Source organism: Lampetra fluviatilis, chromosome 13, assembly GCF_964198595.1.
Source record: "Lampetra fluviatilis chromosome 13, kcLamFluv1.1, whole genome shotgun sequence".
Classification (NCBI taxonomy): Eukaryota; Metazoa; Chordata; class Hyperoartia; order Petromyzontiformes; family Petromyzontidae; genus Lampetra; species Lampetra fluviatilis.
The window spans coordinates 14,780,319-14,805,698 of record NC_136287.1 but is presented as its reverse complement, the minus strand read 5'-3'; the positions used below and the strand labels follow the sequence as shown (position 1 = coordinate 14,805,698).

General features: G+C 49.5%; 1 protein-coding gene across 4 annotated transcripts; it reads left to right on the top strand.

The window, feature by feature from the left end:
• Positions 1–2: 2 nt before the first annotated feature.
• Positions 3–25,052, top strand: LOC144935579 (uncharacterized). 4 transcript variants are annotated; one of them, XM_078862385.1, is made up of 6 exons: positions 3–332; positions 3,754–3,856; positions 8,749–8,949; positions 16,306–16,354; positions 17,123–21,020; positions 22,853–25,052. In XM_078862385.1, the coding sequence occupies exons 5-6, from the start codon at positions 17,150–17,152 to the stop codon at positions 24,610–24,612; spliced, it is 5,631 nt and encodes a 1,876-aa protein (XP_078718511.1). In that variant the 5' UTR covers positions 3–332; positions 3,754–3,856; positions 8,749–8,949; positions 16,306–16,354; positions 17,123–17,149; the 3' UTR covers positions 24,613–25,052. The 4 variants fall into 4 exon arrangements, with proteins under 4 accessions (XP_078718511.1, XP_078718510.1, XP_078718513.1 ...); XM_078862384.1 differs by lacking the exon at positions 8,749–8,949; XM_078862387.1 differs by lacking the exons at positions 3–332; positions 3,754–3,856; positions 8,749–8,949 and adding an exon at positions 14,029–14,809.
• The last annotated feature ends 328 nt before the right edge of the window (positions 25,053–25,380 follow it).

Sequence of the window (25,380 nt, the reverse complement as noted above, 5' to 3'; positions counted from 1 at the left end):
CGTGGAGCAGCAGCGGCAGGAGGAGGAGGGAGCGGGAGGAGCCATTTTGTAGCTGAGGAGCGAAGAGCGAAGAGAGGCGGAGAGACGCGGAGCGAGAGGAGCGAGGCGAGGAGTGGGGAGGAGGAGGAGGAGGCGAGAGAGGAGGAGGAGGACAGCGAGAAGGCGAGAGGAGTCGAGGAGGAGGAGGAGAAGAGGAACGAGAGAGACGCGGAGAGGAGCGACGGAGCGAGGGGGAGCATCGGGCGCAGGGGCTGAGCCTGCGGACTCGCGGGGCCCGGGGCGACGCGGGGCGCAGCGGCGACGGCGGCGGCGGCGGCGACGCCTTTCCATGGGTGCGTAGGGCGCCGTGGGGGGCCGTGGGGCTGCGTAGGGGGCAGTGGATTTCGTGGGGGGCTGTGGGAGACGGTGGTTTGGGGTCGTGCCAGAGACGCGGCGACCCCCCCCGCCTCCTCCTCTTCGCCTCGGCGACCGCGAGACGAGTGGAGAGTTGGAGAGACGTGGACAGGAGGGTGGGGGGGGGTGAGAGACGTGGACGTGGTGCATGGTGCTAGTGACGTGCCGTGTGCTAGAGACGTGCCGTGTGCTAGTGACGTGACGTGTGCTAGTGACGTGACGTGTGCTAGTGCCGTGTGCTAGTGCCGTGTGCTAGAGACGTGACGTGTGCTAGAGACGTGCCGTGTGCTAGTGCCGTGTGGTGTGCTAGTGACGTGACGTGTGCTAGTGCCGTGTGCTAGTGCCGTGACGTGTGCTAGTGACGTGGCGTGTGCTAGTGCCGTGCCGTGTGCTAGAGACGTGACGTGTGCTAGTGACGTGCCGTGTGCTAGTGACGTGCCGTGTGCTAGAGACGTGACGTGTTCTAGTGACGTGGCGTGTGCTAGTGCCGTGCCGTGTGCTAGAGACGTGACGTGTGCTAGTGACGTGCCGTGTGCTAGTGACGTGCCGTGTGCTAGTGACGTGCCGTGTGCTAGTGACGTGACGTGTGCTAGTGACGTGACGTGTGCTAGTGACGTGCCGTGTGCTAGTGCCGTGCCGTGTGCTAGAGACGTGACGTGTGCTAGTGACGTGCCGTGTGCTAGTGACGTGCCGTGTGCTAGTGACGTGACGTGTGCTAGTGACGTGACGTGTGCTAGTGACGTGACGTGTGCTAGTGACGTGCCGTGTGCTAGTGACGTGACGTGTGCTAGTGACGTGCCGTGTGCTAGTGACGTGCCGTGTGCTAGTGACGTGACGTGTGCTAGTGACGTGACGTGTGCTAGTGACGTGCCGTGTGCTAGTGACGTGCCGTGTGCTAGTGACGTGCCGTGTGCTAGTGACGTGACGTGTGCTAGTGACGTGCCGTGTGCTAGTGACGTGTGCTAGTGACGTGCCGTGTGCTAGAGACGTGCCGTGTGCTAGTGACGTGCTGTGTGACGTGCCTTGTGCTAGTGACGTCACGTGTGCTAGTGACGTGCTGTGTGCTAGTGACGTGCCGTGTGCTAGTGACGTGCTGTGTGACGTGACGTGTGCTAGTGACGTGACGTGTGCTAGTGACGTGCTGTGTGACGTGACGTGTGCTAGTGACGTGACGTGTGCTAGTGACGTGCTGTGTGACGTGCCGTGTGCTAGTGACGTGCCGTGTTCTAGTGACGTGACGTGTGACGTGCCGTGTGCTAGTGACGTGCTAGTGACGTGCCGTGTGCTAGTGACGTGCCGTGTTCTAGTGACGTGACGTGTGACGTGCCGTGTGCTAGTGACGTGCTAGTGACGTGTGCTAGTGACGTGCCGTGTGCTAGTGACGTGATAGTGACGTGTTGTGTGCCAGTGACGTGCTGTGTGCTAGTGACGTCACGTGTGCTAGTGACGTCACGTGTGCTAGTGACGTGCCGTGTGCTAGTGACGTGCCGTGTGCTAGTGACGTGCTAGTGACGTGCCGTGTGCTAGAGACGTGACGTGTGCTAGTGACGTGCTAGTGACGTGTGCTAGAGACGTGCTGTGTGCTAGTGACGTGACGTGTGCTAGAGACGTGCTGTGTGCTAGTGACGTGTGCTAGTGACGTGACGTGTGCTAGTGACGTGCTAGTGACGTGTGCTAGAGACGTGCTGTGTGCTAGTGACGTGTGCTAGTGACGTGCCGTGTGCGAGTGACGTGCTAGTGACGTGCCGTGTGCTAGTGACGTGTGCTAGTGACGTGTGCTGTGTGCTAGTGACGTGACGTGTGCTAGAGACACGTGGTGCAGGCCGCGTCACGCACTGTGTACAGTGCATATTTGGCGCGCAGGCCTGCGGTGAATGTCAATTGCACTGTAGCAGCAGCAGCCGTAGTTGCAGCCGTAGCGGCAGCAGGCAGCAGCGGCGGCAGCAGCGGTAGTAGCAGTAGTGGCAGCAGCGGTAGTAGCAGTAGTGGCAGCAGTAGTAGTAGCAGCAGCAGCAGTAGTAGCAGCAGCAGTAGTAGCAGTAGTGGCAGCAGCAGTAGTAGCAGTGACAGCAGCGGTGTCGGCTTTGTTACTTCTGCTAAGCCACTGACGCAGCTCCCCGCATTCCTGCTCCACGAGTCTCTCACCCACACAGACAGGCACTCTCACACACACTCACCCACACAGACACTCACCCACACAGACACTCACCCCCACGGACAGGCACTCTCACACACACTCACCCCCACGTACACTCACCCACACAGACACTCACCCCCACGGACAGGCACTCTCACACACACTCACCCCCACGTACACTCACCCACACAGACACTCACCCACACAGACACTCACCCACACAGACACTCACCCACACAGACACTCACACGTACACTCACCCACACAGACACCCACACAGACACTCACCCACACAGACACTCACCCACACAGACAGACACTCTCACAGACACTCACCCACACAGACAGGCACTCTCTCACACACACACGGACAGACACTCTCACAGACACTCACCCCCACGTACACTCACACGTACACTCACCCCCACATATACCCCACACGGACAGGCACACACACACGGACAGACACTCACACAGACACTCACCCCCACGTACACTCACACGGACACTCACCCCCACATTCACCCCAACAGATACCCCACACGGACAGACACTCTCACACACACGTGTACACTTCCACAGACACTCTCACGGACACTCACAGACACCCTCACGCTCTCGCCGAAGCTCCCTCACTCGGATGGAAGTTTGTGTTGTTGTTTGTGGTGTTGTTTGTGTTGTTGTTGTTTGTGGTGTTGTTGTTTGTGGTGTTGTTGTTGTTCTCCGCGCGGTGGCCATTCGTGACGACCTCTGACTAACTGCGGCTGCAGGAGTCTGCGTGCAGCGCGTGGTGTGATCTAGAGAGGCGGAGTCGTCGTCGTGGAGAGCGAGTGGTGTGCTGCAACACAGTCTCCACTTACACTCGCACGTAACTGCGAAATATTTGGTCAGATATCGGCACAAAGTGGATTCGTGAATCCATCTGTGCGGACTTAAAACAAAATCTCATCTGCTCGGGTTTCCTGCGCGTCCTCTGGCTTCCTCTCGTGCCAAACACCCAGCTACGTTTGGCGCTGTGCCCTGCTGAAGCAGAATGGTGCCGAGACTCGCCCACAACAACAACAGCAACAACAACAACACGTGTTGTTGCACACACACACACACACGTGTGTGTGCAACAACACACGTGTGTGTGTTCAACAACAGCACGTGTATTGCACACACATGTGATGCCACGTGCTGCCTATGGGTTGTGATGCCGCTGTCTGCTGCTGCTGCTGCAGGGCATGGGAGCAGCTGCTACTGCCGCTGCAGACGCAGCGGGGCCACAAGGACGGGCATGCCGTGCCCTCTCCCTCGGCTGCGGGACGCCTCCTCACTCACCTGGTAGGTGGCGCCCCCTCGTGGCACTTGCCCCAGTGGTGGTGGTGGAGTCGCGACGTCACTCAGGGGGGGGCCCAATCGGTCAGGTGGGGCCCCTCCCGTCAGTCAGGTGGGGCCCCTCCAGTCAGTCAGGTGGGGCCCATCAAATCGGTCACGTGGGGCCCCTCCAATCAGTCAGGTGGGACCCTACAGTCAGTCAGGTGGGGCCCATCCAATCGGTCAGGTGGGGCCCCTCCAATCAGTCAGGTGGGGCCCATCCAATCGGTCAGGTGGGGCCCCTCCAATCAGTCAGGTGGGGCCCCTCCAATCAGTCAGGTGGGGTCCCTCCAATCGGTCAGGTGGGGCCCCTCCAATCAGTCAGGTGGGGCCCATCCAATCAGTCAGGTGGGGCCCCTCCAATCAGTCAGGTGGGGCCCCTCCAATCAGTCAGGTGGGGCCCCTCCAATCAGTCAGGTGGGGCCCCTCCAATCGGTCAGGTGGGGCCCCTCCAATCAGTCAGGTGGGGCCCATCCAATCAGTCAGGTGGGGCCCCTCCAATCAGTCAGGTGGGGCCCCTCCAATCAGTCAGGTGGGGCCCCTCCAATCAGTCAGGTGGGGCCCCTCCAATCGGTCAGGTGGGGCCCCTCCAATCGGTCAGGTGGGGCCCATCCAATCGGTCAGGTGGGGCCCCTCCAATCGGTCAGGTGGGGCCCCTCCAATCAGTCAGGTGGGGCCCCTCCAATCAGTCAGGTGGGGCCCCTCCAATCGGTCAGGTGGGGCCCCTCCAATCGGTCAGGTGGGGCCCCTCCAATCGGTCAGGTGGGGCCCCTCCAATCGGTCAGGTGGGGCCCATCCAATCAGTCAGGTTGGGCCCCTCCAATCAGTCAGGTGGGGCCCATCCAATCAGTCAGGTGGGGTCCCTCCAATCGGTTGTGGGTGGTTTGAGTTGTGGCATCAGATCTTGAGACCGGAGCGGCTGTGGTGGACCCACACACCATTCACTCCGTGGCTTTAGCTTCCTTCATCTCAAAATCTCAAAAGCAGATCCTCAGGGGGGAGCCCCGTGGGTATCAGACAAACTTAGGCCGGCTGTCCATGAAAGCAATAATTAGTTGTAATTGAGGCATTAATGTATTAATAGACACGGTAACAAGCGCTGAAACAACAAACATAAACCTTTGTTGATCCATTGCTGGGTGAAGTGTGCGTCAGTCATGGCGTGTGTGTTTGATCTCAAGTCTCACGTGTCAGGAAGGGGCAGTGAGGGGGCAGCAGGGCGTGCTTTCATCGGGTCCGATAGCACTTACCACTTGTCTGGGAATCGAACTGAAGGTCGCCAGGTTCGTAGAGCATTCGTTTAACCACTGCGCTTCGTAGGTTGGTACAACTACGATATCTTGTTTCCATTCGCCATTAATACATTCTACAATTATCTACTTATCTTATGTTATACTTGTATTTGTAAAGCGGGCAAACACACGTTGGAGACCGCTATGAAATCCATCCATGTGCGTGATGTTCCTTGTTGTTTACTTAACATTCTCTAAATATTACGGCTGTTTGTTTTGCAGATCATTATCAGTTTGTACATTTTTTGGAATGTAGTTATTTCGTCATATACCTTTACCTTCGTTTTTAAGTTACGTAAATCTATGGTCAAGTAAAACGTGGTACTGTAAATGATTATTTCCTAATTTGGGAGTTTTTGCAGTCTTGGGATACGAGTTATTACCTGGGAACGCATGTTTACCGTTACTTTTTAGCATTATTTTTACCGGTTGTAAATTGGTATCATAATTTATCGACCGTATTTTTAGTTGTTTAGAAAGAATGTCAAACATGGAATGTTTACAAAACTGGTTTTCCAGTTATGAAAGTGAGGATAAACCCCGTATAACATTATGGCGCTTTTACAAAACCGTGGAAGTGTTTGCCACTTACAAGCCTTAGAGCCGTGTCCCGAGTCGGGACTCTGGCTCGGCTCGGGCTTGAGCCGCTCCGTTGCTTCCAAAGAAACACGGGCGGCTCGGCCAAGGGCTCGGCTCAGACTCAGATCGTGGAAATGTTGAGCGTGGCTGGGACAACGCTCAGAGTTGGCTCAAGTTCAGGGCGTGTGGCTTTGGGGTCGGCTCACTGGTGCCGGAGCCAAGTCTGTTTGCCGAGACACGGCTAAGAATTCGGGACCTCGTGAGCGTGGGAATAAAAAAGTGTTCTGAATCGAGGTAGGTAAATAAAAGTGCATTCATAAGGCAATGCCCTGAAGTGATCCATGACGTGATTCAATTCAGAAGGGGGTGTGGTCATAATGAGGGCAATACTGCAGCATGTTGGTCGGGCAGATGATCTCCCAGTGAAATCTGCGCCTGATGGGTCACAGGGGAGGTCGAGGACGTTCGATGAACAATTCCCTTCGTCTGAAACCACTCCAACAGGTTTTGCCAATTCAGCGATTGTCATCAGCGGCCGAGCACGCGTGCCTGATGACTCGGTGACGCGTGGTGAATGTAAACAAGGCAGTTGTGAGTGCATTGCACCACCAGTCTGGTTGTATAGATGTATCACATCTCAACTTAAATCACATTTTGTCTCTCAGGTAAAAAAATAAAGATAATATTGTTCTGTAATTATATTTTTTGTGCAAAAAAAATTGTTCCTGAATTGTTATTACACACGCTTATCGAACTTGCCGTGTTGTCTATTTATCTTGTCGGATTTTTGACGCTTAATATCTAAGGATCTACGAAGCCTAACGAGCTGAAATTTTCTACACACGCGTATCGCGTGACATTTCAATGTTTCATTTTAAAAACCTGTTAAATCCTGTGTTTTTAAACAAAATTTTGATCACTAATCCTGCGTCGTTAAAACACCCCCATTTTTGACATCTCGAATGGTTGCGCCCATTCCCGAGAAGGAACGTCTCGTCCAATCAGAGCGCGCGTTGGGGGAGCCTCTGACCAATGAGAGGCGCGCAAACATCGCCCCGCGTCATGGCGCCGGAGCTGCCAGATGTGGCTCCCAATTAGCGCGAGACCCACCGATTAGAACAATTACTACGATTGGTATAATATTTACATAATTATAATCTTAATGAGTCGTATTATCACTTGCCTTGCGACGCCTGGTCCGACGCGCGTTGGGCCACATGGTTATGCTGAAGTTGAGCGAGCAGGTGAGAACCGAGATCATCTTTTACAATTGTTTTACAATTCCAATTGTAATTGCCCCAATGTCCCTATTTTGATTGATAACATTTTCTAATTACGAGTGATATAAGTGCTTTGTAATTAAAGTGCTAAATCTGTGCACGCTGAATTGGCTCTCGCAATATGCGCTTGTTGTATCCTAGCCTTCTTCCAAGGTTGATATATAATGAATGAAAACACACCAAAAAGCAGCAAACTGCAAAACACCAGGTGTTGTTAAGTAATGAACGGGAGGAGGGCTAGGATGGCAGAATTTGCAACCTTGCTTCAAGGAAAGATAAGGCCTGATGAACGGGCACCTGTCACCCGTGCAAGGGCAGAGACAGTGGGAGAGTCAGCCAGACAGAGTTAAGGCAAAAAGCCCAATCATCTATGACCTCAGCATATGGGCGAATAATGGGGCAGTGTCGACTCGAAGGCAATGGAAGGAAGCAGAGGCGCCTTTGTCTGGATCACGGCCACAGAAGGCCGGGGGGGTCATCACTGATTGTGTGTTAGGAATTTCGAGCTAATTGGAACACGTGCACACAGGGAGGACAAATACGCCTTGTTCTCTGCAGCTGAAAGAGCCAAGATAAACTCAGCTCAAGGTTGTGTACACAGGAGAGGGGGCTGATTAACAACCACTGCACGTCTGAACGTGAGGGGGCCTTGTCCTGGAATTAATCACCCTCCCAGGACAGAAGGTTGGATGACCACAGTGAGACGAGAATAAGGGTGTTGTGTCTCTCAAGGTTGCAGGCTCAGCTGAACAGCGAGGCTGCGGGGGCCACCAGAAGTTCATGTTTGCCTAGTTAAGTCAAAAAGCTCAATTATTCTGTATTGCTATTAAAGTCACGTTAAAGTCGGAATTTAACAACAGGGTAGGCTCGACCCAAAGCATAACGGGATGAATCACCACCAGGTCGAAATAAAATACATAATAAAAGAGCGATGTTAAACCCAGGGTCGGAGAGAAGGGAGATCCCGGCCGTCTTTGTATCCCCGCAGCGCGGGATATGAGTGTGTATACGCTCGGGGAAACACCTCCACTTGAGTCAAGCACCACGATGGGAAATGACAGACCTTAGGTTAAATACAGAATCATAACTGGGAAATGGTAAGGGACAAATGTTAAAACTTTTAATCATTTCTTCATGCGTCAGCGAGGGTCGGGGGGAGTGTGCCCCTCCCTCCAGGTGGTGCAACACGGACAAAAGACGCCTATGAGACGATTTGTAACGTCTGTGTTTTGGTTCATGAAGAAGGCCAAACAAGAGATAATATCGCACCCAGACAGAGAGACGACCTCGAGGCAATTTGTAACACCTGACTGTTTGCTCGTGGATTTTATGGAGGGAATATGACAACGGAATATGCCGTGGGTGATGCACACAAGGACACACGGACGTACGGACACACACATGAACACACCTACACACGGACAGATCCTGACACAGTAAATCAAAAGGAAACCCCGCCTTGTGAGCAGGACCCAAAGGGATTTTTCGGCATAAAAGAAAGGACTCTGAGCATTGGAAACCAGTTCGACCAGGAGTGTCAACTCATCAGCCGAGTTCGACCAGTGGGTCGGCTCAGGAGTCGACCAGTGGGTCGACTCAGGAGCGAGCTGCGACCAACGGGTCGGCTCGACTCTTCAGCTTCTGGGACTCAGCCGAGTTCAAACGGCTCTCGGGGCTCGACTCAAGCGGCTCCCCATCTCCTCTGCAGGCGGGCAAGACCCGCTTGACAGCTCAACTCGGCCTGCGTGGGCCAACCTCTGCCGAGTCGAAGGTCTCTCTGCAGCTGAAGGTCGCGGTTTGGCGACGAGGTGACGACCCAACACTGCACGCCAGGAGCGAGCTGTGGGCGCCACCTACCGACCGAGCATCCAAACCAAATTCCCCACGGCGACAGAGGAGCGACTAATACGTATGACGCGCACCGCCCCCTCACCACACGACCACCAGGCGTCTGTTTGACATAAAGAACCGACTCCGAACACTGACTCTTGAAGACAACTCTCACCACTCAAACCCACTCGAACCCATAAGCCATCCGTGGCTGTGAGGGCACAACGAGAACGAGTGATGGCCATCCGTCGTTTATAAGAGTATTCGTAATTTTATCTTTAATATTTAGTGGGCTGTACTCTAAATCGCATAAATTCCCAACAGATCCATCAATACGAATTGATTCTTGGCACCTCCTTCCGCCGAGCAACGCTCACGTGGGGAGTGGTGGCCCACCAGATCCTTAGCAGGTGATCTGGTCCCCAATTAGTAAACTCTGTATAAGATAACGATCTTCGGAAAAGGAGCGCCGTCGCAGGCCTTTACTCCGAGCCATTCTGCTGTCAGATAACCTGCCGATGTATCTGTTGAGATTGGTGCCTTTAAGAATAATAACTGCTTTGATTGTGTTTTTTTATCGCCGTATAATCTTTCAAGTATCTTTCAGTCATAATCGCCGCACGTACTCGCATCCTCTACAGAATATTCAACTGTCCCGTGACCCAAGGTGCTAACAACGTGATAAGGGTTGCGTATGATCAATAAGGAGTGCGGTACTGCGTGAACAATATTGAGTATAATCATTCATTAACGTTAAGGTTTTTCTTGCACAACATCTTTGCAAACATTGCTTAACAAACTTTTTATTTTATTCTTGCGCACGATGGCTACATGTTCAGGAGCTCGACGACAATGTTGAGGTTTGTCAGCCGGGACGAGAGGGCTTCGGGAGAGAGAGTTGGTGGAGCGTTGCTGTTCACCCTCCATTGAAGCAGCGCAGGCCGCAGTGCTTGACTTTATGGTCCCTAGTTTGTGTTGCATGGCCACAGTCGCGCTCTTGTGGCTTGTCTGTAACGTTCAGGCCATGAGGGAGATGTGCGCAGCAGCCTCTTGATGACCTGAAGTGGTTGATGGCTACACCAGTTTGTTCGGGGAGGGATGTCACAGCCCTGAGGGATCGGAGATGTTGGGGTCTCGGATGATGATGATGTGTCTATTCTGGATGTATGCGTGAGATGGCTTGCGTCCTTATCTTATACGGATTTATATAGAGCCGTATTCCAAGGCACTTTGCAGCAATTGTTCATAAGATGACAGTGGTTGAGATAAAGAGTGCGGTCATTAAAAGTGGTGGTGTAGTTATGTTATGACGTGATACAAATTGTCGTAATTATTATTCTAGACATTCTGATATATAAGCAGTATCTATCGGTATAAATGTTTTTTGTTAACCAATAAGCTGTCCTCATATATTGCAGCATGCCTACGTGTTCACAGCGTAAAAGTCGCTGTGATTGTAAGCGGGAGCAGTCTTCTCAATTTATGCCAATGAAGAAAACCAAACAGTTCTTTTGCCATGGCCTGCATAACACAAATGTTGTGTGTGGGTCTTTAACATAAACATTACAACATGTTACAGTTATATTTAGTTTTGTATGTTACACGTGTGATTGTACGAGCACAAAAGTAACCGTAAAGATTCCTCAACGATAGCATCGTGATTATAACTTAGAAGTTATATTTACATATACAGTGCTGTACTGTTTCTTGGAGCCAGTGTGGTTTGAAATTTATTTTACGGCAGTCAAATAAATACCCGGGCTGCTTGATGAGACTGTTTACAGAGCTGAACTTGCTGCCAAAGTTTGGTTTTGGATCGCGTATCTGGTTTTATTCATGAATACGAAGCAGAATTACTGCGCCGTGACTTTAAAAGGCCAAATACGAATTCCATGTGTGGTGTTGTTTGCCGAAAATAGGACGCAAATGTTTTGCTTGTCGTTTTTAAAATCCTTAAAAAAAATGCAATTTTCATGAATTGTTATGAAAGTCGCCTTTTCATAAGATACTGCAGTGGGGCACCTCTTAGCCCTGTTGGGAGTGGGGCAACTCCCTCCTTGGGCTGCCACTCTTTCACCAGTCACACCGCCCCACCAACTCCGATGGCGAGGCGGTGGCAGTTGAGCAAGTGGGACGGTGAGCACGTGGTGTGCCGAACTTTTGAGTACTGTACCGAGAAACCGAATCCGCGATTAGAGAGAGTAGTAGTCGGGTTTCCTCCCACATGAATGCACAGTGAGTGTTGTTTGTGGTTGAATAAATGAGAATAACATTACTCGCTACATTTAAAGTAAATTATTTTACTGTTATTTTCCAACGCATAGAGGTGCACCTTCCTTCAAAGCTGCATTGCAGCTGCAGCCAGTCTCTTCACAAGGCTGAGTGTTAGCAAATCTCAGTGATATCTCCTTTGTTTTTCTTTGCTGTGATACGAAAACTAAACCTCTTTAGTAATACAGTACTATAAATCCACTCTTGTCAGATGGCCCAGAACATGCGTGTTTTGACAAACTTCCAGTCCCACGATGGCCACTCAAAGGTGTTTATCTACAAATGCTGCGCTGAAGAATGACAGTTTATAAACCCAACCTTGAAAGGTGCGCCCTACCAGCTTGCATACAATTTGGCAAAGCGAAACAACGCCTTTCAGACTGTCACCAGATAGGCATGTATATACGACTAGTTTTGTAATGACAGTTTCATGACATCAGCCTTCAATAATTAGAGCAAAAAGAGCTCCTTGCTCCTTCAAAATAGCCAATTCGTGTGTCTCCTGCGCACATGTTGGAGTAGTTGGCAATGAGTGGGATTCAACAAGGCCCTCTCCCCACCCAAAGCTCTGGCTGGATATAAGATGCCACTGATAGGAGTGAGAGTGTGCGCCAGAGTGCACGAGACGCGCGCGTGATGGGTGGTAGCGGTCGGACATGGGTGGTATTCTGGTACTGCAGCTCTGAAATGCACAGGGGCCGTGCTAAGGGCTGGGCCCTGCACCACCACCTCTGTCCCCTTGGGTGGCCCACTCGAGTTGAGCCTCCTTGGCGGTGCGTCTCAAAGTTGTGCTGCCCCACCCACAACACACCTCTCTGGGAGTAGCCGTGCCTCTAATTCCCTGCTTGTGGCCAGGTCGCCTATTTGGTAGCTTCTGGAAAATAAGTTAATACCTCGGTGGGCTTTTCCTGGGAGGATCAGGGATGGTTTAGTTTTAATTGTACCTTTTTTGTGCTTTGCACTACTATCGTGTTTTTGTATTCTTTGTTGCTGTAACCTTCTTACCCGCCCCGACTGGACATCTTTGTAGCTCATGGGAATCCTCCAGTATAAATACATATTCTGATTATAGTGGGAGCGTGAGCCCGTCTGTGCGGACCTTTTGAGTTCTATACAGAGAAACCGCCTGCATGATCTGTGTTTGCCAGCAATATGTTCAGGAAGTTAATTCCAATGTCGACGTGTGCTAGACACGAGAGGGCATCCGCATCGAGAGTTTGTGTCGTTTTTGCTACTCTGTTGAAGCAGCGCAGACGACACGGTCCATAGTTTGTGTTGCATGGCCACAATCGTATTGTGGCTTGTCTTTAATGTTCTTGTCTTTAATGTTCCATTCGTGCTCATCGGCCTGTTGATGTTCTGATGCGGTTGATGGTTACACCAAATGTCTTTTATGATGGCTGCATGTAATAGAGACAGAGGCACAGTTTCAGCCACGTGCCTGTGGGAGGAAGTACAGAAATACGGTTTTGTGTCTGTAGTATTTGAGTGTTCTCTGCTCGTTGCCTGGATTGTGTCCATGTGCTCAGGATTCCTTCCACATAACACAAACGTGGCATTTGATAAGGAACTTACCAAGCATCCAAACAAGCGCCTGGCTAAAACTCTTAACACCTTTCTGAAGAAATGAAATAATTCTAACTATATACGGCACTGTTTTTATGAATAATCTTAAAATAGGATTGGTGGTGTGCAGAAGATGCGGGTGCTGTGAATGCCTCTCTGTTGTGCGTCATCGAGTGCGCTCCCACAGGCCTCCGCTGCTCCCTCTCTTGGCGTGGCTCTTGCCGAGGTGTTGGCTGGCAGTGTTTATTTGCACTGCACTCAAGGCACACATCCCCGTGCCTTGGGAAATAGGCAGTGCGAAACGTACATTTGGCTCGTTATTGAGACGGGCAGCCCCTTAGAAATGACAAGAGAACCCGTGCATGTTCATGGCTTCTGCAATGCTTTCCCATGTGTGTTTGTCATCGGAAGTATTCTTTGAAAAAAAATCTTGAGTGCATGCGGTCTTTCGTGATGTACGGATCAGAAACACGGACATTAGCAAGCGAATTGGAACAAGAGCTGAATGGTGCGCTGAGAAGCGTTACATTGACTTTGCTCGGAGAGCACATGCAGGTTCCACTCATATTGACTTTACAGAAGTCATTGGGCTTGGGCAGGACTCGTCACGATAAGGGATGAAGGTTGTGGGTGGTCAAAAATAACAGTGCAGTGGTGGCCCAAGGAGGGAACGTGCCTGGGGACATGTCTCGGGCTCATGGGGCAGGAAGGATGATGTCAGCTGGCGTGTAGGCGCGAGATGGATCGCTACATCGCAGGCCCATGAGCGGTGGTGGCAGCTTGCTTAGGCCTTCATTCAGCAGCGGATTGATCGATCGTGGCTAATGGTGATCACGCTGAATTCCTTCCCAGCAGCGCAGGGTGACGTCACACGGGCGCATGATGTGACATGGTGAGATGACCTTACTCGCAATGAGGTCGTTGCGCTCCGGCGGAGAAGGCTTCATATTTAGCGCTGGTTTTTATTGCCTTTTATTTGGACAACCATTTGATCTATTTAACTGGTATTTTATGGGTAGAGACCCAAACAGAAACAAATATTTTATTTAAATTTTTATTTATCTTGGGTATTTTTTTATGAGGGTCATCATCATGGCCCCGTTACGGACAGGACAGGCGGACAGTAACGCTTCAACGTTTCTCGGAAATGGTGAACAGAAGCACCACGTTTATCATGTGAAGACAAATAGCGAGTAATTATTATAATTAACAGATAATATTATATTTGCAGTAAAATGTATTTAGAAATTACATTGTGCTTACTCAACTATAGAGATGTTTCTACTATAATGATATTATAAGCACGTACGCACACTACCCATTGCATAAATTACTCGCGCATAGGTAATTAGGGACACATTTGAAATGATGTTTTCCGCCACAATTTAAAATCCAACTTTGGCGTTCTCCTTCTGGCAGGCCGCTGTATTTGTAGCTGCGTGAAGTTTTCACTTCACTGCAGGCGAATCTTTATTTCATTGAATGCACATTCCTCGGCAATGAATTTTAACCATGGTTAGCGATTTAACCTTTATACATTTTTAATTCATTGATCTTGTGTTTAATTGCTGTATGTGGCCAAGCAAAAAAAATGTCAAGTCGGTGTGCGTGGGTGGACTGGGAGCATGATGTCACCGCTGCAGAATCCTCGCTAGCGCTGCACCGCTTGCACCTAGCGGCTACGGTCCTCACGCGACTGCTGCTGCCGCCGACGCTGCTGCTGCTGCCTCTGCGTTTGTTTATGTCTGGTGGTGGTGGGGGGGTCGGGTTGGTTCCACGCTCTCCCAACCCCACGTTCTCCGTGTCTGCCTCTTGTTTTTTCAGTGGTGTGTGTCTGTCTCTGTGTCTGCCTCTGCATCCATATTTGTCAGTCTGTTAGTAGTATGGGTGCCTTTTTTTTATAAATGATGGCCAACTTTCTTGTTGTTTGTCATGCAAACTGCAAGGGTGTTTACACTTTTGTTTTGCCAACGGTAACCAACCCATCAACCAAGACCTTAACAATGTACCTTGCCACCGACTCATGACGAGTGTGAAGCCAGGGTTGTTGAGAAGTTGAAGGAAGAAAAGACGTGGAGTGATACTCGTGCTAACGTCCACAGGTGCACCCTTAAGTGAACATTCTTCTAACCTTCACCTCTTCCGTATGGGCGTTGTATCCATGCATTTGTTGGTCGGCCTTGAGTTATTTTTCGTGTTATAACAAGTGTGAAGTACAGATTGCTATTCTACTGTTTTCCTAATTATAAAACGTATTGGTAAAGCACATTTATCTGGTTGCCTGAGAATGGTTTTAGTGTCCATGCTTTATGTTGCTCAGTCCCAAGTCTGTTCCCTGCTGGAAAATCTGAATTTGGAAGAGAGGAGGTTTGTAATAAGTCCCTGGATAACAGAAATAATGAAGCAGACCTAGCTACACCACAAGGCCCAGCAGATTTAGGATTCCCAATGGATGACTACGCTAGCATGAAACCACGAAAGTTAAATTTTCCCAATGGTTTGTCACTCTCTGCATGATGCACGAGCAGGGTTTTGTACAACCAGCTGCTAAAGCACGAGTAGTAGTTTGGTAAGGTCTGCTAGCCTACGAAAAGGCTCCAGGAGAGAGTTTGTATAGTTTTGTTATTCCTCCGTTAAAGGAATGCAGACTACAGTGCATGGCCACAACGGCACTACTACTGTTATTCTTTAATGTGTCTGTGGGTCTCTGTGTGTCTCTGAGTGTCTCTGAGTCTCAGTTTCATTGCCTCTAGCTCTGGGTGTCTGAGCTAACCGTACGGTCCATAGTTTGACTTGCATGGCGACAATGGCACTACTATTGTTATTCTTTAATGTATCTGTGGGTCTCTGTATCTCCGAGTCTCAGTTTTCATTGCCTCTCGCTCTGTGTGTCAGTGACCTAACCGTACGGTCCATAGTTTGACTTGCATGGCCACAGTCGCACAACTCCGGCTTGTCGTTAATTTTCCATTCGTCAAGGAGATGTGCGCATTCGCCTGGTGATGTTGGGATGCGGTTGATGGTTACACCACCGGTGTATTCCAGGACTGTCAAAGCCAAGAGGTGCGATGTTTGGGTCTGAACGAGGGGTTTATTCTGACACTGTGGTCGTGATATTTGCCTTGAGCTACTGCAGAAAGTTTTGGCTTGGTCGTGGTGGTGGAGGGGGGGGCACAGGTGAGAGAACGAGACGATAACACGATGGTTTTTTGTGCCTCGGGCAATGTGCGGCTGCTTTGTGGGTTGTCTTTCCGCGTGTGCTGTTTGTATGCATTATTCATTCAAATTCATTATTTAGTTTCAAGATGCGTCCAGCACTTTCGAATTTAAAATGTACACGTGTAAAACCGGTGCATCCCTTCAGCTACACGAGGGTGTTACTGAGCCTCGTGAATCGTGCCCGTGTTGTTAAAATAAGCTTGCCAAAGCATTTAGTTTGAACCGTAACACACCTGCCCTCCTTTAAATCCCCACACCCGCCACCGCCGCTTGCTTGATAGCGTTGCGTGCGTGGCGTGTGTCCATTTCCATTTAGAATGAAATGTTGTATTCAGAAATGAGCCCACTTTATAATCCAATGTTGTTTTTGTGTCTTTAGCCAGATGTTGAAAAATAATCTGAAGACTTAATGGCTTCCATTCAGTGAGGTGAGTTTCCATCTTACGGTGAACACATTTCTACATTGGTGTGCGCTGCGACTGGGAAACCATCTGGAACTTTCTGCGGATCGTGGCACCTATTTGTATTCTGGCCACATGCGAATTGTATTCTGGGTAGTAAGGCTAGCCGAGAGCTGATACCTCGCACAGCTGAGGCTACAGGGGTAAACCGATGGGAAGTCTTGGCTGTGTTGCAGTGGCTGCAATTATTTCTGCTTCAGCAGGGAGTCCACGCGTGACGCACGATGCAGCTAGAGGCACCGCTGTCCTGGCAAACATATTAAAAACAAGCGCAGATAAATGGCACGTGCGTCTGCGCAACAGAAAGGCGCAGTGCTTCATGACAAGAGCTGCTTGCTATTATTGCCATAAATTGCCGTCTCGGCAAATTAGGTGGCGTCCTGGAAAAACTTGGTAGCCCACGTGTCGTGTGTGTGTATATAAGATAACCCATGCTCCCTTCATGCTCCCTTCATTGTAAGACTTTACAATGGACTTTTGGTACGTTTTTATTGTGTCATTTCCCTACGGATGGCCACACAATGAAGTTAATTATTCACTCCCCCCCGCGTCCACTTAATCCGTCGTTCAAAGACAACCTATCTACGTGACCCAAAGAATATGAATTCCTGCAGTCACGAAAGCTTTGAGTCAAATTTTTGCGTACATTTTTCGCTATGTATTGTGCATTGTCTGAACAACACGTGCCTTGTTTTTCTAATGTCTTTGCCTCTTGGTTTTTGTTTCTAATCGCAGATCTGCACTGCCAATGACGCTCCCAAAATGAGTCTAAGGAAACGTCTGCTGAGCTGCATCGAGTCTCACGATTCAAGCAAGGTGCCAAGAATGGAGGGGCATCCCAATGTAGCAGCGTACTACACAGCAGCAGGCTGCTACCCGGCCATTTCTCAGCTTTTGAACCACAACATTTCTGCCACGATATCACCGGTGCTCACGACCTCCACCATCAGTCACGCGCCAAACAACTTCATCGAGAGAAGATCCACTCAGCTGGTCGGCACACAGCACAACCCCCCCTACCCGGTGTACGTGCACTGCCAGAAGGAAGCGCTTTCCTTACAGCACAAGCAAGACGCTTCGCAATTCCCGCTCGCGTTTGGCTTTGCGGACCAGTGCAATCAGAGCTCCGTTGGCTTGGACACTGGTCAGGTTTGTGGCGTCTTTCCCAGTTGCTCGATCGCGAGTAAGGAGGTCGCCACCGTGCCCCTGGTCACGACCTGCAGCGGCGGCGTGCTGCTGGCGACCCAGGCCCCCATCCAGAGCGGTTTTGGCAAGACCACAGCGACCTTCACTGACCCTGCGAGAATGTTTCAGAATTTTCAAAGTGTAGACTTCCCCAAGATGTTTTCCATGCATCCCTCCTCTGTGGCCAACTTGGCACCCCACATGGTGCTGGGTTCTGTTAAGAACACAGTCGTCAATTTGCCACCGATACAGTCGACATCGTTTTCAAGAAAATATCCCATGCATTACCCATATCAGAATTCTCCCGCTTTCAGTAACCCCTTGCCTAATACGCAAGAAGATACAAGGGCCTTATACTTAGACAAAAGCAGACCGTACGACCATCACACGAACATGGCTAGTTATCTGGCATGCAGCCCTGCTCTGTCCTCATCGCAGCAGGACTTCCGAGAGAAACACATTTCCGCCAGACCATTGGAAAAGCCACCAAAGCTTGTACATGTTCAATATTCTGACAGGTCCCCTGAAGTGTCAAACTCTGTAATAAAGCAGAGAAGTGTGCGTCATCAAAGCAGGGTTCACTCTGTGAATTCTTTGTTGGCTTGTTCAAGAGAGAAACAGCTCAAGGGTGAAGTGCTTCCGAAAGTGGAGGCTGGCCATGCCCATTGGCCTCCAAGGTCATCGACAGTTCAGTCCCAAGCAATCGTCAGGAACAGAGATCCAAACGTGCCGAAGAAAACGTCTTCGGGCTCTTTTTCCGAACAGCAACAACCGCACGCGCAGTCCTTCTGCCAGTCGACACGCGACGCGCCGGAGCAACTTCTGATCCATCCCATGAACACCTCTCCCACGACGGCTGTTCCCAGGACCGTCTGTCAAGACGCCTCGTTGCCACGCATAAAGTGGGCTTGGAGCGACAACGCCGTGTCAAACTGCGGCCCTTACGCAAACTTGCCGGTCATCAGCCGAGTCTACAGTTGGGGAGCCGTTCAGAACACCGCGAGCCATGTCGATGAAAAGCAGGTCGATGGAAACAAACTTTCTCATGCACACCCAACGAAGGAGCATCCAAACATAATGTTTGGTCACGTCTTGCAGCAACCGCAAAGCGGCACGCGGCCGGGCGTTAAGGATATCGTTCAAGGTTCCGTGAGGTCAACCAAGCATGCTTCTACCTCTTCGACAGGGCCAGTCATTCGTGACGTCTTCAGTCTCTCGCCGGAGTTGGTGAGTCCCGTGACGACGGATGCGCGATCGACCAGCAATCGTTTGTTCACTTCGTGCGGTGAAAATGAAGCCAAAACGAGAGACAGGCACAGGGAGGATCAAGAGCAGAGGGCGCGTTCAAAGCATAAAGAAGAGCACAGGAAAGCCAAAAGTCAACAGACGGACAAGTGTGTTGCACAGCAGAAGGTCTCTTCGATCTTGGAGTTTGAAAAAACTGTGAAGAAGATGACCGAGCAAATCACTTCACCTGAAATACAAACCACAGCTCTGAACTCAAAAAAGAGCCAAGCCAGCGATGTGGCTGTGAAGAAGCCCGAGAGAGACCAGAGCGAGCCGATGCGATCGGACGGCTCGCCGCTGAGTAAAACTCTGAACAGGATTATGTCCTCGTTTGTCACGGAATCTACCGCAGAGCGCATTTCCTGTCAAGCGCCTTGTGCACTGAACTCTTTGCCTCCGAAGAGGCGAAAAGAGTGGATTATAAATACTCATGCTGCCTGCATCGAAAAGGATTACAGCAACGTGCAACATCTTGTTCAGCAAGAGGCATATCAAAAGAATGAAAAACATTCGTTCGGACATGGGCAAAGTCCCGTAAACAATCCACCCACCACGTTATCTTTACATTCATTAAAACAAGAAGTGTCCACGCCAGGGCACCTACCATCGCCAACGTCGATGTCTGCTGGACCTGTTGCCAAGAAAGAAATGACAGTGTCGAGAACGGTTGGTTTAAAAGAATACGCAAATGTTGAGCTGGTAATCCCACCCATTAGCGAGTCCTTGAAATATTCTGCAAAACACGAATCTTGCAAAAAACATTTTGGTGATAAACAACTGTTCCAGCCTCCGTACAAACATCTGGGTCCGAGTACAAAACTAGCAGGAGCAGAAGTTGCAACTGCCTCGGCATCTATGCTTCTGCAAAGCAAAAAAGAGGAACCAGGCATAGCCAATATAAGTGTCCGGAAAAACTCTGTCATAGACCAATGCGTAGTGGAGAAGATGGATCATAGCAACAGCAGTTTGCACACGCATGTTCCCCACTTTCAGACCGTACTTATCAGCAACTTAGACCATCAGCTCTGTGGACAGAATACTGAGCAAAATGAGTTGCCCGTTGACCTTACAGTGGAGAAGATCGGAAAGCGTGAGATCTTGGACCTAAGCAAGTTAAAAAGCTGTAAAGAGTACGCGCTGCACACTTCGGAAAAGGAACTGGATTATGAATGTGCTGAGAAGACTGAAATAGAATGTATGAGCGTTAATGTGCCTGAGCAAAGTAGTGGCGATGTACATTTGGAAGATGTTGTGCCAAGAACATGTCCACAGAAAGAAGGACCTCGTACAGCCTTAGAAAAGCGAAGTGATAAAGTGTTGCCAAATGAACTTGAATGTTCGGAAAGTGCCCTATCAATAAAAAGCAAAGCTTCGGTAAACATCGAACGTTGCAGCCCGGATAGCAGCACCAATGTAGACATGGTATCTGCGTACAACCAAGCAGGCAGTGGTAACAGTCAGTTGAGCGTGGACTCTAAACCAGAAGGCCACCTGCACAAACATCTGCTAAACCTACATCAGCTTCTGAGCGAAATGGTCGAAAAGTCCGCGGCCAGCAGTAGCCACAATCTTCAGCAGGCCTTTCAACATCTAAGGCACGGCCCCAAGCGGGGGCAAACAGTTTCTCACGTCTCGGAGAGCAAACCCACCGGGGAGGCGTCGTACGTCACAAAGCACGGAGGAGGTGGCGGTGGCGGCACAAAGCGGGGATCAAACTCGCATTCCGTGGCGCAGACGAGCAGCCGATCCGCAGAAATCCACGAGCACGCGTCCAGCACCACAAAAGAAATGTTCCTCAAAAACATCTCGATTCAAACCCGCCTCGAAGAATTTGCACGCGAACTGCAGACTCTGGTCTCTAAGAGCCTTTGCCCCTTCCCGTCCGTGGCTCGATTGGAGAGGATTTTTATTCCGGTCTCGGCCCTGCAAGAGAAACTCTTTCCCGGCCTCTCTGAGCTCGTCATCCTCAACGTCTTTAAGTGCTGCAAGGTGGTCCTCAGACCGGCAACTCTAAGGGAAGAAAAAATGCTTGGGGCAGTGTGTTGTTCAGAGAATACGCAGGAAACGGGCTCGTTCACTCTCTTCCCGTTTGACAAGCTGAAGGAAGTCTACCCAGAGCTCCTGTACTGTTGCTGGCTGGAGAAAATGAAGAAATGTATTGGTGAGCTCGTTTAATGATTTTGTTTACGCAGATCTGACGGTGTGTGCCTGTGCACGGCGACAATCGAGAATAAGACGTTTGGGATTTTTTTCTGCATTGTGCATTATTAATTATTCACTTTAGTACGCTATCAATAACGGTGGCCAGACGCCAAAGTCATCGACTTTAAAACATTGTATCTTTATAATGCCTCATCCGAGAGTTTTACAAATTTGAGATTATTTTTCAATGCAATGTAATTCCTATAATATTTTTTCTATTTAAATCACAGTGAAATGCACACTCGATTTGAAAGTAAATCTTTAGTAATATTTAACACTAGATATCAAAGTTAGATTTATTAAATTGATATCATACTTGTCGATCCGTGAAAACTCAACACGTTCATCCATCGCGCTGCCTTAAAAACAAGACGGATTTTGAATAGGCGTCGTCGTGGGCAGTGGCCATTATTAACGACACGAATGTTGAGAGATTTTAGTTATTTGTCCTTGGGCACCACTGTCAGCAAAGCATCGCCACACAATTAGTCAATCCATTGCATACGCGTCTGTTAATGCTGCACATTGAACAACGACAATAAGCAGCGCTCTCTCGGAAGGCTGCTCTGTAAATCCTCACGAGATATTTGCGTCAGCTGGCAGCGTGCAGGTAACTTTGGTCACGTGTGTATTTTTGGCCGTGCAGTAGTTTGGTGCCGTGTCCATTGTAAGATGCTCTTGATGTGACTTGATGGAAATGCAGCTGTCTCTTTGGGGGCATTCGCGATTGGATTTTCCATCATCCCAGCTGCTAACTCACTGCTGTGACCGTCGCCAGGCAGAGAAATTGCCCTTCGTGTTTATTCACAACTTCTCAAACGTTTAAATGGAAATTTTCTTGACATCATTTAAAAAGTGGTTATTATTATTTGATTTAAACCCACGTTTTATTCCCTCCCGATATTACTGCTCTAGTTCGTGCATTTTAAGTTAATCGTAATGCATTGTGCAGTCAATAATCAAATTTATGATTATCAGATTTAATTTAAATACTTTTTGAATGGGAAATTTATAGAGATAGATTACAAACTCAATTTCTGTACTGCCATCTCGGCAGAGTTTGCCAAAATACATTCAAATGATAAAGTACTGGAGAAATGTGATGTTTATACAAACAATTAACTGAATGTCTTGTAATTTGGATACACAATACCAGTTACTTTGAGGTTTGTAGTTTACATACCAATTACAAACTACACTCGTCATGGACTAACTTGTTTGTGTTACACGCACTGTAGATACTGTGCCCACCTCCGCATCGTGCCCAGATTGGCAATGTCTCAGTACTATCTGAACGTGACATGATCCAAAGTGCTTCGTTATAAGTGTCTCTCACCATTATTACAACATAAATTAAACGATCTATCTCTTGAGGGTTCACATATCTGTATGTGTATTGATTTAAAACCCCCTTAACTCTGACTCAACAATGTGGACACGGTGACGTTTGCACACTGCGGGTCTGGGCCCCCCCTCCCATGCCTGCCGATGCAGTTTGGCGGCATCTGAAATCTCTCCTGTGTGGTGCATTTGTCAAGCTAAGGTTAACATAATACATTAGTGGAGTGTCGCCCATGAATGGACAGTATAGCCCGGGCATTGATTTCCCTTGATTTTTGTTTATCTATTCCTACAGCCTCGCATTCATTGAATTATAAAGATGCTTTCTGTCTCGGTAGTCGGTTGGTTAAATACCAAAAGATGCCTTTCAGTTGTCTGCTGTTGGTGCCACCTGAACCGTGTGCACTATTGCCGAGCTGCGCGTGACTGTAATGCTGTATTGTGTTGCAGATCAAAACAATGAAGCGACCGAGTTGGAAAAGAACCCTGTTGATTCTACAGAAAACGGAGGGGGAGACGGTGCAGCAGAGGTGACAAACGAGTTATGTGAGAGAGTCTGCTCCTCACAGGACTCTCTCCAGGAAGACCGTGGTGCCACCACCAAGGCACAGTGCCTCTTTGTGGAAAATCCCCAAACGTCACCGGCGGGCGCGGAAGAGGAGCCCTCCGTTGGCGAAGGCGTGGGTAGCGACATCGCCGAGTCGGCCGTTGTGACGAACGATTCTAATCCGTGCGAGCAGACGGGCCCTGCTGACGAAAACGCGGAACGCTCCAGAGGAGCGGCAGTGGACAGCGCTCGGAGTGGAAGTGACGCCAATCTGGAATGCACGCCGTTGATCGCTCCTTCTCCCCGAGAGGATCCACATTCCACCACGACCGACGTGTCGTCCGACTCTGCAGCCACCTATCCGGTTATTTCATCGTCCGATGTAAAGGATGCAAACGTATTATTGTCGTCGCCTCCGAGATACGAGCCTGAGAATTCCGGCACGATCCAGCACTCTGCTGATGACGCGCTTTGCTCCATAGCTGTAGAATCCGAGAATACAATTGAAGAGAATAACAAACCGCTTGAAGTTAAAAGGTCTAAATACGTTCACGGTGTCAAACAACGACTTCACAAAAGGTCGAGTCCAAGGTTGCTAAAAGAGTCGGTTGGAACTGATAAACACCAACAGGCATCGGACACATTTCTGAGCAAAAACGAGGTATGCAAGTCGGAGGACAAAGCGAGTAAGAGACGTGTTCCGCTGCTGAAACTGAAGGGGGACATGACAACTTCCATTGTGATGGCAACACCTGGGGACGAGAGTCAGGCTTCAAAAGTAAAGTTGGCGACCACTGAACAAACCTCGGGTCACCCAGTGGTGAAGAGGAAAACGGTGCCACCTTTAATAATACGAAGCCATCATCAGGCACACGAAGTTAGGACTCGGCTCAAGAGCCCATTGAGGGTTGCGCGGAACGAAAAAACGTTTTCCACGAGTGCCGGTCAACTTGAGAACAAGGCTGTAGATACGCAAGAGCGAGAGTTTGAAGCGTTGGAGGTTGTCCGTGACACTGAGGTGCCATTTGAAGAAACCGCTTTTGACGATGTAAATCCTGCCATGGGTTCAGAAACCAAGGACCAAAAGCACGTACGTGATCCTTTGACGGAAGAGGCATCCCCTGGATGTGGCCGGGTGAAACGGCCAAGACTTAAACACCTGCGGGCGAGTTCCCAGGTGGCTGAGAAAAAGCTGAAAAAGCAGACGCCAGCGTTACGAAGGTCTCTGAGGCAGAAGACGTCCGGCATTCAACTCAGGTCGCAGAGAGGCGCGAGTTCGGAACGACGTCTCGTCCAGGTGGTGCCTGGGAAGAAAAGCAGATGCAAGCGCAAAGGCGACCGAAGCGAGATTTCTCCAAAACTTTCGCGCGGCAGACAACGGGCGTGCGGAAACGCGGACGGGGGCAAACGAGAGGAGCCCCCGAGCGACAAGAAGACGGGCGGAGACTTGTACCCAGACCTGGTGGGCAGGCGCGTGCTGCACCTCTACGACGACGAGGACACGGAGAGGTGGTACCAGGGGGTGGTGACGCAGCTGTACGAGGAGCACGACGACCCCCTGGAAGCCATCTACGTCGTCACGTACGACAGCGAACCCGGGTGGCAGTATTATCTGGAGCTTCTGCAAGACTACCGGAAAGGCTGGTTGAAGCTCGTCGACTAGACGTAGTGCTGCCCACGACATTTGCGACCGGTTATATGTAACATATGCATTCAGTCAACAACGAGAATGTTGGTTTGCTAACATTAGAGACTTTTAAATTAAAGATATGCTGTTTACCATTTTGTTTAGGTTACATTTAAATACGTAGTTTATTTTTTTGTATTAGGTGCTTAAATAAAAGGCACGTGTCTGTTCCATACGCGGCGGTGTAAACAACAACAACGGTGGCGTTTTATTGTTGACGTGACGTTGCGGATGAGAATGTTTTTGTTTTCGTTTTTGGGGTTTTTTTTAAACAAAATTTGTAACTTCATTAAAATATTAATATTGTTATAATGTTCATGAACAATATTTTGAGGCAGTTTTATTATACGTATTTGGTGGTCACAACTGCTATTAAGACAATCTGTTCTGTATGAATAAAAACATATATGGACATAGTGGATGTGGATGTCAATAAATATATATCCTGTAAACACTTCCAGTACATTTCCACTAATTTTGTTTGAATAGCTGGGCCCGCTGCTTTTGACGTTCAGAGCATTTCCCTTTTCCAGCGATGGGCAGTGATTGCCCCTTTCGGGGTGGTATCCTCCACGTTGCTTGACCGTCAATATGATGTCTCTAACTTGCACACTTTCCTTGACCGTCAATATGATGTCTCTAACTTGCACACTTTCCTTGACCGTCAATATGATGTCTCTAACTTGCACACGTGTTACTCTTCCTGTGTGTCGGCGTAATTACAAGCAACACTTGAGCATTCGT

Bases quoted from the DNA above. Each gene is read 5' to 3' on its own strand.
- LOC144935579 (XM_078862384.1), top strand. From the start codon at position 17,150: ATGAGTCTAAGGAAACGTCTGCTGAGCTGCATCGAGTCTCACGATTCA. The intron at 21,021-22,852 runs GTGAGCTCGTTT...ATTGTGTTGCAG, and splicing joins GAAAATGAAGAAATGTATTG to ATCAAAACAATGAAGCGACC.